The sequence below is a fragment of the Dendropsophus ebraccatus genome, chromosome 3, assembly GCF_027789765.1.
Source record: "Dendropsophus ebraccatus isolate aDenEbr1 chromosome 3, aDenEbr1.pat, whole genome shotgun sequence".
Lineage (NCBI taxonomy): Eukaryota > Metazoa > Chordata > Amphibia > Anura > Hylidae > Dendropsophus > Dendropsophus ebraccatus.
The window spans coordinates 10,702,491-10,714,667 of NC_091456.1; the positions used below are offsets into that span (position 1 = coordinate 10,702,491).

At 41.0% G+C, this 12,177-nt stretch overlaps 1 protein-coding gene across 1 annotated transcript in view; it reads right to left on the bottom strand.

The window, feature by feature from the left end:
- TMEM120B (transmembrane protein 120B) overlaps positions 1-12,177 on the bottom strand; it is a 27,195-nt gene continuing 15,018 nt past the window's right edge. Inside the window, exons 6-12 of the mRNA XM_069960889.1 lie at positions 11,405-11,494; positions 9,375-9,440; positions 7,967-8,028; positions 6,703-6,795; positions 5,854-5,918; positions 5,007-5,075; positions 1-708 (exon numbers count right to left, since the gene is read on the bottom strand). Of these exons, the coding sequence (XP_069816990.1) occupies positions 601-708; positions 5,007-5,075; positions 5,854-5,918; positions 6,703-6,795; positions 7,967-8,028; positions 9,375-9,440; positions 11,405-11,494 (553 nt within the window). The 3' untranslated portion in view covers positions 1-600. The remainder of the gene's footprint in view (positions 709-5,006; positions 5,076-5,853; positions 5,919-6,702; positions 6,796-7,966; positions 8,029-9,374; positions 9,441-11,404; positions 11,495-12,177) is intronic.

The following is a 12,177-nucleotide window of genomic DNA, read 5'->3' on the forward strand; positions in this document are numbered from 1 at the left end:
TCACGGTATCATTTTTAATTTATTAACCATTTTCCTAGTCATAACCCACACATTATCAACAACATGAACACGTATCGTACGCCTCTGTAAACAGTATCGCTGAGTACACAGCCTGGGTGAAGGCCATCTCCCTTTTCACATTAGTTCAGTTGTCAAGTATTTAAAGCGCGAATTGCTTCAATTAAAGAAAAAAATTAAAACGTATGCACAAGTGGCCGTCACTCTGCACGGCCGACCACCTGAACAAAGGCCAGGACGTCCCTTGAAGTGGTTGTACTCGCTTGGCATGCCTCCAACACCTCTCCAGATAATGACGCCAAATACTGTCAGTTCTGTGCAGAAACCTTGCAAGTAGCCTATGATTCGAGTGGTTGGATCCATCTTGCAGTCCCTCGTGGCGTGTTGGGGGTCATCACACTGCTGTAGAAGCTTAGGGTATGATGGACGTATTAAAGCACTAGTGTCTCTCCCAGAGAGAAGTGGGGAGCAGCATGAGAGTTTATGGGTACGGGCTGGCAGAGATCTGGCAGCCCACAGGTCATTGCTTTTCATTTGTAGTGTATTTCATTAGTTATGTAACAGTCAAAAAGTCCTTAAACATCAAGGTTTCTTCTCCTTGTTTTTCTGAAACTTGGCGTGGACGACCTTTAATGTTGTCAGGAAGTTACCCAGGAAAAGTACCAGAAAAGTGAGGGCCAGCACGAAAACCTGTCCATAAGCAGAAAACAATAGAGAACGTTATACGGGATGTCATTCCAGATCAGCCGACAACTTACCCAACCTTCAGATCACTCTTAGGGTGGGTTCAGACTACGGAACTCTCGCGCCTCTCCCGCCGCCTGTACGCGTGACTTTCCATCGGCTCCATAGACTCCATTTTATGGGCCGGCTAATTGCGCCGAAAGAATTGTGACGTTAATTCTTTCGGCGGAATGCGGAATCAGCCAGCCCATAGAATGGTGTCTATGGAGCCAGCGGAAAGGCGCACGGCTGTGAGCGCGTACAGGCGACGGAATTCCGCGAAATTTATCCACGAGAGTTCCGTAGTCTGACCCACCCTAATTCTAAGCAATGGATGTCGCTGAAATCATTTAAAGGCCTTAAAGGGGTATTCCCATCTTAACTAATATAGTAATGCTTGTAGGACATTATTAAGCAAACTTGCCTCCTTCTGCTAATAGGCTGCCCCTTTCCCTTACATTGTTGACAGCTCGTTGTCTAGGTTACAGACCACCACTCTGCTCTAAAGGCAGGTCTGGCTGCATATATAGTTATGGTATTATTTATATATATATATATATATATATATATATATATATATATATATATATATATTATACAATATATACGCACAAACTGGTGTGTAACCTAGACAACAAGCTGTCAACAATGGGAGGGAAAGAGTGGATATATTAAGTTTACCTATATTAGATAAGATGGGAATACCCCTTTAAGGCTTATGACAACGTGTGCCATCTGTAACAGAGAAAACAGGTCATGCAGCATTGTAACCATTACATAAGTGATTGTACTGAGAATCCCCAATAAAGTCTACTTAACCCCTTCATGACCGAGGTCATTGGTGCCCGGATGTCCGGGTCAAATTGAGCCGATGTTCCTCCCCGCCTTCTAAGAGCCATAGCGCTATTTTTCCACCTAAATGGCTGGTGGGGGGGGGGGTCATTTGTGTGCCATGACCTCTAGTTTTTATTGGTATCACATTGGTGTAAGAGAAAAACTTTGACCGCTTTCTATAATTTTTTTTCCGATACCTAATTTAAAAAAGAAACTGCTTTTCGTTTATGCCGTGTGGGAACAAAATTGTTATATTTTAATAGATCGGTCAATTCCGCATGCTATGGTATATAAGTTTATTTTTTTTATGTTTTTCTTTGTATAATGGGAAAGGAGGTAATTTATGTTTTATAAGGATTTAAAAAAAAAATGTTCAAAAACTTTTTTTTCAGCATTTTAAAAGTCCTCTTAGGGGACTTATATATGGAATGCTCAGATTGCATATGCTGATTAATGCTATGTCACAGCAAAGCACTGATCAGTACTAATTGGCGATCTGTGTATACAGATTTTGCACAGATCACCAATCCGTCAGGATGGAGGCAGGTGTTTTACCCCAGCAGCCATGGAACATATAAAGCCATGTGGCTGATATAAAGGTGTTAAAGAGGATATCCGGCTATTTAAATTGGTTGCGAGTATGTTAAACAAACAAACAGTAAAACAAGCTATACTTACCTCTCTGCACTCCCCCAGTGTCCCCCTAATGACCCTATTCCACCAACAGATCTGACGACAGATTATCTTTCAAAGATTTGAAGCCAAACCCAGGAACAGACTATAATCAGAGAACAGGTCATAAAGGAAAGACTGGATTTCTCCTCTTTTCAAATCCACTCCTGGGTTTGGCTTCAAATCTTTGAAAGATAATCTGTCGTCAGATCTGTTGGTGGAATAGGGCCTTTAGGGTCTCCAATATCTCCCCTTAAGAATACCGGCATCCACTTACAAGACGGACTCGTCTCAGGGAGGACAGTCTCCTCAGCCAGTCTTGGGGGTTTGCAGAAGACCCGTAGGAGGATCCTGGGGAATAGTGAGAAGTATAGGGTCTTTTTTTGTTTTTTCACATACTTGCAACCATACAGCCATTGTCTTACATAGCCGGATAATCCCTTTAAATCCTTATTGCTAAATACTGAATTAGTGGACAAAACAGCAGCAAACTCCAGTGGTGTCTTCCATGTACTGTACAGGTATGTGGAATTCTTATTAACACCATAGAAATATGTCATCGACTTAGTATGAAAGCCCAATTCTTATAGTTATTCATCCAGGTAAGGTGATGCATTGGCAGACACACCTGGTCGTAGGTTTCACTCACTGTAGTGGTGTCATCCCGAGTGTTTGTACTAGCTAGGTGTGCCCCGAGTACTCATAATCTGGAGACCCTGCCGTCTCCGCCCTTGATAAACTCAGCAGACGCCCGATTTGCAGCCGCACAACCAGGCGGGGTGATTCATGGTCCTCGGTGTTAAATTCATGGAACCTCTAATGGTATCCAACAGCTAAATGAGGGTTTTATGAAGTGGGATGAATCAGAGTCCTCACACCTCGCACCTTTGATAATCAATAGACTCCCTCAGTGTTTATTGTGGCTTTCCGAGACAAACCGTGAATCACAATTGATTTAATAGATAAAAAAAAATAAAAGCTGCTACAAGAATAAGCTCGGCTATACATAGAAACGTAGAAGATTGTCAGCAGAAAAATCCCCCCTGCTCCATCTAGTCGCCCTATTAGTATTCCCCTTCTTATTATCTTAGGATAGATATATGTATATACCAGGCAGGTTACATTCTGTTATTGTAGATTTACCCACCACCTCTGCTGAAAGTTTCCTCCAAGCATCTACTACTCTTTCAGTAAAGTCATATTTTCTCACGTTTCTACTATTTATTCATAAATTAAGGGACATCCTGAGTCTCTCTTATAGGGACATTTGTCAAGCTGTGCTATAGTAAAATTCTCTGTCACCCATAACAACCAAGTGCAGAATGTCCGTGACACATATCCTTACATAACGACCAAGAATGAATAGGGAGCAAATATCTCCATGATTAAGATTATGTACTGATACAATAAAACTGCTTATACCATCAGCATTTTTTTTTTAGAGGAGAAAAATAGCCCTTAAAGTGATGTGTTTTCTTACTTTCGTCTTTAAAGTGGTGTTTTAACTTTCAATAACAAAGATATACTTACTTGTATCCAGGCAGCTTTATAGTCATGAAAAAAAATGCAGGAAGTCTCGGTCACCCGTGCTCACAGAAAAGGAAGTCATGTGATTGATGGACACTTTGAGCCGGGACTCTCTGTACTGGCCGGGACTTCATGTGCTTAGTCTCTTTTTTTCAACCAGCACAAGACTAAAAAGCTTTAGGAGACTGGACCTGGATACACTAAGTATAACTGTTATATAGCTGCCTTCAGGAGACTGGACCTGGATACAGTACGTATAGCTGTTATATAGCTGCCTTCAGAAGACTGGACCTGCATACAGTAAGTATAGCTGTTATATAGCTGCCTTCAGAAGACTGGACCTGCATACAGTAAGTATAGCTGTTATATAGCTGCCTTCAGGAGACTGGGCCTGGATACAGTAAGTATAGCTGTTATATAGCTGCCGTCAGGAGAATGGACCTGGATACAGTAAGTATAGCTGTTATATAGCTGCCTTCAGGAGACTGGACCTGGATACAGTAAGTATAGCTGTTATATAGCTGCCTTCAGAAGACTGGACCTGCATACAGTAAGTATAGCTGTTATATAGCTGCCTTCAGAAGACTGGACCTGCATACAGTAAGTATAGCTGTTATATAGCAGCCTTCAGGAGACTGGACCTGGATACAGTAAGTATATAGTTATATAGCAGCCTTCAGGAGACTGGACCTGGATACAGTAAGTATAGCTGATATATAGCTGCCTTCAGGAGACTGGACCTGGATACAGTAAGTATAGCTGTTATATAGCAGCCTTCAGGAGACTGGACCTGGATACAGTAAGTATAGCTGTTATATAGCTGCCTTCAGGAGACTGGACCTGGATACAGTAAGTATAGCTGTTATATAGCAGCCTTCAGGAGACTGGACCTGGATACAGTAAGTATAGCTTTGTTTTACAGCATGATAACAAAAATAAAAAAAATATATATAAACTGCAAACTTGCTATACATCACATCTCCTGCTAATTTAGATTTTAAAAGTTACAACTGGTAAGAGAAGTGATAATATGGAAGAAAAATCCCTGAATCTCCTCTATCTAGAGGTGGAGAGAAGATACTACCAGACTGAGATCTCTCCTCCTATCACTTACCGCTCTCACCTCCCCATTACAGAGAGGCAAAAACTAGGAAGTAAAACTTCCCTCAAATAACAATGAGAGCATTCTCCTGTCTACCATATTCATATGTTGAATGAGATTTTTACATTACCTGCCACTCTTTGCACGCTTCATGTCTAGACAGTTCAAATAGTGTGATCGAATTATGCAGCTGCCAAAACTAGAGGGAAAAAAGTACAAAATAACCAATTACAACTCAACAATACAAAACCAATACAACAACCAGAGCCCATGAAAAAGGCTGTGTGTGGCTCAGTGCTGCCTCCTGCTGGACAAATAAGTATAAGGAATAAATTTATTCACTAATTCAAATATCTGTCACTTTTGCATATGGGTAATTGAATATTAGTGATAATGAATAGTTTACTTTCCCTAAAAACAAGAAAGCCTTACATAACGTAGTTAGCTAGAACGTCCGGGCAGCCCATAGCATACAGCAGCGTCTGCTGTCAACGCTCCTATTCCACGGAGCGACGGCAGCAGATCGCTGCTATTCTGGTCGTTTGTCTTTCAACATGTTTCACATATGTAAAATATGAAGCAGTGAACAGAAAGCCATACCTATATTGTTAGAGGGTATGTATATATTATTTGATTTTTAAAATTATTAAAATGTATTAAAATATTAAAATATAGGTAATAAAGTTCCAATAATCGGTTTAAAAATAGTGTGAGCGGGAGCAATGCACAAAATCGGAAAATAAACCTTGACAAGGTCTCCCTGACCTTCTACCTAAGGAGGGACGTAGGGATTGTTTACACCAATGCTCCCGCGCATGGAGCCAAAAAGTCAGGGGAATACACGGACATGGTCTGTTCTCGGCTTGTAGAGAATCACTGCACCTCCTGACTCCTCTCAAAAACAGGTTAGAAAATCTAAAGTGTAACATTACTTAAGAGTTAAAATAAATAAATAAATAATAAGAAAAAGAACTTACATGACCAAAAAAGAGGAAGGGAAGTAGAAATGTGAGTCCTCTCCACATCCAAGACTGGAACCCTTCTGAAATAGGAAGAAAAAGTGACAACATTAATCAATATTTCTATCCCAGGCCTATGACCGGTTCGCGGGACTGTACTGACACAGGTGTGTGATTGTGTCAGTACAGTCACGCAAACATTTAATATATACTATAATACTACACAATGCCAGGAGGTCTGCAATTCCACCGTGTGGCTTGAAGGTCCGCATGAGGCCTAAAAGGTTGACATTTTCAAAATATAAATTAAGGCTGGGTTCACACTGCACTTTTTTACAGTCAGGTTTTTTTCATCTATTTTTGCAAAAAAAAAACAGATTTTTCCATTGTCTTCCATTATTTTTTTAAAAAAAGGATCAAAATGTATCCTTTTCTTTCTTTTTTTTTTCTTTTTTAAGCATTGACCACGTTTTTGTGCAAGTTAAAAAAACAAAACAAAACTGGCATCTCTGTCCATATCAGAAAACCTTTCCTGCTCTGGACAGTTCCTGACATGGACAGAGGTGGCAGCAGAGAGCACTGTGTCAGACTAGAAATAATACACCACTTCCTGCGGGACATACAGCAACTGATAAGTACTGGAAGACTGGAGTTTTTTTTCATATAGAAGTAAATTACAAATCTATATAACTTTCTGACACCGGTTAGTTTGAAAGAAAAACATTTTCGCTGGAGTACCCCTTTGTGGCTGTCAGTTTACAGCGGTGCTATCTTATGACTGACGTCACCTGGCTTCCTTGTTTTACATAAAGCCGAGACAAGTACATTCAGCTTAACTGAAAACAATCTTCTCTCCACTCCACTTACCTACTGTTAGGTCTAAATGGTTTCTCTCTCCTAGTGCACGTAATCTGTACAGACACCCACTCTGATAGTAGTATTGAAGAAATTGTACACAACCTACAGAAAACAGAGAATAGAAGAATTATTACCTTAAAGGGAATGTGTCGCCTAAATTTTTTGATTAGTCAGATACAAAAACTTGTACTTTTATTCTAATCTGTTTCCAATTTCTGACAAATTTTTATTTATTCCCCTTTTTGTACATTGTTATGGGGGCAGCCATCTTGCCTGAGCTGTTTTTAACAGCATTTAGTGACATGCTTTACAGCAAGACTCATGGACACAGACAACAATAGACAGACTCTGTCCCCTTAGATAAATGTGAGACATTACTGAGCGTGCTCTGTGACCTTTAAAGAGGTCATTCCACAGAGAGCTGCTATTGTCTCCTCTATCTACTGGTGTCACATGGCTCTGCAATGCTGTACAGATCACTTTACAGCAGCCTCCTCTTATCACCACAGACACAACAGGAAGTCTCAGCTTAGTTTTATCCCCTGTGGTGAGAATGAAAATTGCAAGAGCTCAGAATTATTTTAAAATATAGATAGATAAAATGGAAAATGAGAAGAAAAAAAAAAGTCACCACAAAAATCTTAAAAAATATGTTTACCATAAAAATATTATTTACAGAATAAGTCATTTTCTGATCACACATTCCCTTTAAAGAGGTATATCCAGATAAAATAACTTATGCCTTATCCACAGGATTGAAGATAAGTGCCAGATTGCAGGGGACAAACACTTAGGGTCCCACTCTGCACTGCCGTTACATTAAGGGGGACATTTATGAAAACTAGTACAACGGTCTTAAAATAGGCCCCGCCCCCAATTGCCTTGTCAGATTCACTAAGAGGCGCCTGACCTGCGCCTGTGCATGTAGGGGTCTTTAGCAAATACCTGTGATCTTCATAAAGTAACAACTCATTGTGCCATTCCTGTTATCTCTACTAGAAATGTAGGAATAAAAACTGACAACTGGGAGTTCCCGCCGACCTGGTCGCTAGTTGTTAATTTATTCATCTATTTCTGTTAAAAATGTGAATAACAGGATTATAAGGAAATATTTTCTAGGTTTTGTATCCTGGGGTATGGAATGATTTACTACAGCCAGACAGATGAGGAGAGGCCGGCTCCTCTATACATCCCAACATATACCATAATCCTAACGGCTTCCCATCTGGTTACATCTATAATACACACAGACATGTACCAATACTTTACTTACTTTGATATATCGAAAATGCAAGAAACTGATTGCGGAACATCTGATACATGAGTCCATTGGGCCTATGGAGAGAGAGGGAACAGTAACATTATAGACTACTTACACACAACTATTTATACTATCACACTAGATGATATGTCGGCCAGTGCGGCTGCTGATCAGCCCAGGAGATCGTGTAGGCTCCATCCTGTGTATGAGGCTACCTTACCATGATGGGATGGTACGTACTACTTGCAAATGGCAACCAAGAGCCTCATTATTTTTATGGAGATTTTAGAGATGTTGATATCTGTATTGGATTTGTGTCTTGTCGTCGGTGAGCTGTTGCATTTTGAGTCTTTACACGGCGCGACAAAATGAATGGCCAGGCTGCACAAACGATCCTTGTATTGTTAATGCAGCCATGGAAGCTGGCAGCATGGATACACATATATATGTGGTGTCAGTTTCCAGATCACGCAGCAGTACATACTTAACTGGACTGGAGAGCCGGAAAACAGGATGCCTGATCTCAGCACCAGCACGCTAGGCAAGTATGTACTGCTGTGTGATCTATACATATACTGTACATATCCGTGCTGTCAGTTTCCCTTTATTGCTACCGGCCTCATATGCCCTATTCACACAGCAAGATGTGCAGCCAATAACAATAAATTTTGAAACATGTTCTAAACAGATGATCAGCCGAGGATTTGGCAGTTTCCCGATCCTCAGCAGATCTCTGTCACTTACACGACTGCAGGAAAATTTCGGGCAACCCTCCTGGCCAATAATCAGCCCTTAAAGTGACACTGTCCCCCCCTTTGTGCATTCTGACATCTCTACACAGGTGTAAAGGGTAAATTTAGCGGTTTTCATACCTTATTTTATACATCATGGTGCTTGTTCAAGTAAAAAGTCATCTTTTATCATCTGCAGATTGTTCTCTGGTGTCCGCAGTGTCACATGTTACGCAGGTAGAGGAGATTATATATATACAGGAAAGCACAGGCTATTGTTCTCTGGTGTCAGCAGTGTCACATGTTATGCAGGTAGAGGAGATATATATATACACAGGAAAGCACAGGCTATTGTTCTCTGGTGTCAGCAGTGTCACATGTTATGCAGGTAGAGGAGATATATATATACAGGAAAGCACAGGCTATTGTTCTCTGGTGTCAGCAGTGTCACATGTTACGCAGGTAGAATATGGAGAATATGTGAGATGTGCCGGAAAACAAGTCCAACCCATGGCGGCCGCACATTACAACTAACAGGACTCCTTGAGGTCTTGGTGCCAGGTACCAGAGAAGTCTGTGGAGCCCATGGTTTGATGGCCCAAAGGGGGACCTACACTATACCAGGCTGGATGATCAGTATATAGAACACTCAATACGGTTCCTGTTCACACAGAGTTTAATGGACTTACCATGTTAGCATCACCCCAGATAGAAATGTGGATACATAATGGTGAGAAACCCACCAGCCTTTTATCCTGTGGAAGTAAAGAATGCAAAAGGAAACGTCAGGTAACAGCGATGCTTCTCATCCAAAACGTACAGAGAACGCATCATCAGAAAACAACCTACTGACTGCATCCATTTTTTTTATGTTAAAGAGATAAATAAATAATTCTTTAAAATCAATTATTGTCAAAACTGCCAGAGATTTATAAAATCTCCAGTCGTCCAGAACTTATCAGCTGCTGTATGTCCTGCAGGAAGTGGTGTATTTTCTCCAGTCTGACACAGTGATCTCTGCTGCCACCTCAGTCCATGTCAGAAACTGTCCAGAGCAGGAGAGGTTTTCTATGGGGATTTGCTGCTGTTCTGGACAGTTCCTGACATGGACAGAGGTGGCAGCAGAGAGCACTGTGTCAGACTGAAAATAATACACCACTTCCTGCAGGACACACAGCAGCTGATAAGTACTGGAAGACTGGAGATTTTTTTAATAGAAGTAAATTACAAATCTCTGGCACAAGTTGATTTGAAAGAAAAAAAAATTGGTGAACTACCCTCTTAACTTTTTTTAAGGAAAATTGTCAGCAGGTTAAAAGCATCAAACCTGCTGATATGTCCCTATAGTCCATAGGGCACTAAGGATAAAGCAAAGTTTCTTACAGTCATCCTCTGCGCAGTTTTCGTGTACTTTGTGGTTTAATCCATATGCTAATGAAGCAGTTTGGTGCACTGGGTACGGCACTACCACCCTCAGGGCACTGATCTGACCCAGCTGGCCCCTTCTCCTTCTAATGAATATTGGGGCGGCAGATGAAAATTCGTAAGCAGGGGTGGATGGGTGCACTCAGGGTGGTAGCCACGTCCCCGATGCACCACATCACTTAAATAGCATATGGATTAAACTACAAAGGACACAAAAATGGTGCAGGGGATGACTGTAAGAAACTTACCTTCATTCACAGCACCTGGCAATGCTTTATCTTCCTTCAATCCTGTCATCTTTTCACACTGGTCACCTTCTTCTTGTTTTGTAGAGATCACTCCACAGCAAGCGTCTCCTTACACTCACATATAGGATTACAATGGAAGCTACCACCTCTGTTATAAAGATTTATGCAGATAACACAGGATCCAACACTGACAACAGTCAGGTCACAGAGCATGCCTAGAACACTCTCCCATAGATGTGAATTTATGTGGTTTATATCAGTACCTCACATGTATGTACAATATGTACGTGTATATATTTATCTTTTTGATCATGTTTTATAAAATTTTCTGGGATGAGAAGTGACCAAAAATCTGCATCTTTGTACGTTGGCGGCTTTTTGCACTTATGCTATTTACTGTGCAAGATCGGGATTGTAATATTTTTATAGATTGGGCTATTCAACATGCAGTGATACGAAATATGTTTATTGTATTTTTTTGTTGTTTTCTTTTAATTGGAAAGGGGTGGATTTAAACTTATTATGGTTTGATTTTTTATTTAGTTATTAAAAAAAAAAACTACTATGAGCAATACACTGAGTGCTCATAGGGACCAATGCAACACATTTGTACTACATTGATCATGATTCAGATGATGGCAGTCAGTGGCAATTGCCGATCTCAGCAGAGGCCTTGGATTGTATGTAGAACAAATCGGCTTGCCGCAATCTCACAGTGGAGAGCCAATCTGGGTCTCTGCCCCACCGATGACGCTTACCGGGGCTCATCTGGTCTAAAGGTCCTTACACATTTTTTACTGAGCAGTGGGTTTGGCCAAAAGAAGTATAAAGTGTATATACTTTGCTTTGTTCACACTTGGATAATTAAACTAGCGTTTTTAGTGAGCAGCTCATCCCTGTTCCCCAGCCCCGGCCTCTTGGATGTGCTGTATTCTTACAGAGACATTCTCCATCAGTGTGATCAGTAACCATCTGCGCAATGCAGGGACTGCAACCTATACCTTGCAATGAGGTCTCCTTACTGGACGAATGGTCCATGAACTCACCTTGATCCATTGCTGATGAGGATACTTTCCCGTATGGTCAGCGTGCAGTAGTACCAAACCAGTAAGAAGTTGAACACTTCATCTGTTACTCTAAGAAGCAAAGATTATAGCAGTATATGATCACTGGATGTTTGGATGTACAATAGTAGTGTGAGTAGATGTAACCAGAGCCAGCAATTCACATTATGCAAGTTCTTTCAGTACAGGTTTGGCAATGAATTACTATTGATTATAAGGAGGAGGATGAGGATAGTGAGGAGGAGGATGAGGATAGTGAGGAGGATGATGATGCTGTCCCCCTTGTCACACGTGTATATAAATCTATTTGGAGATTCTTACAGATCATTTATAACTACACTGCGTCTATTACTATCTAGTATGCCTGTACATTAGTAATGACATTGGGCTTAACATCAGCTATGAAGACACTTTTACACCTTTTTTTAACGTTAAAAAAAAGTGTCATGGAAAATGACAGCAAAGATATGTATATATCCGTGCTTTCTGTTTCCAGATCACACAGCAGTACATACTTACCATCAGCACTGCTGTGTGATCCAGCAACTCCTGTACTGCTGCCGCTGTAACTACAAGCCACCACCTCGCCTTCCCCCGAATGACTGACAGCTGGAGGAGGCAGGATGGCAGCCAGAAGACACAGAGGCAGCAGGACAGGAGCCGACAGTGTCGGATCACACAGCAGCGCTTATGGTAAGTATGCACTGCCTGTGTAATCTGGAAACAGACATCACAGATATATATATTCGTGCTGT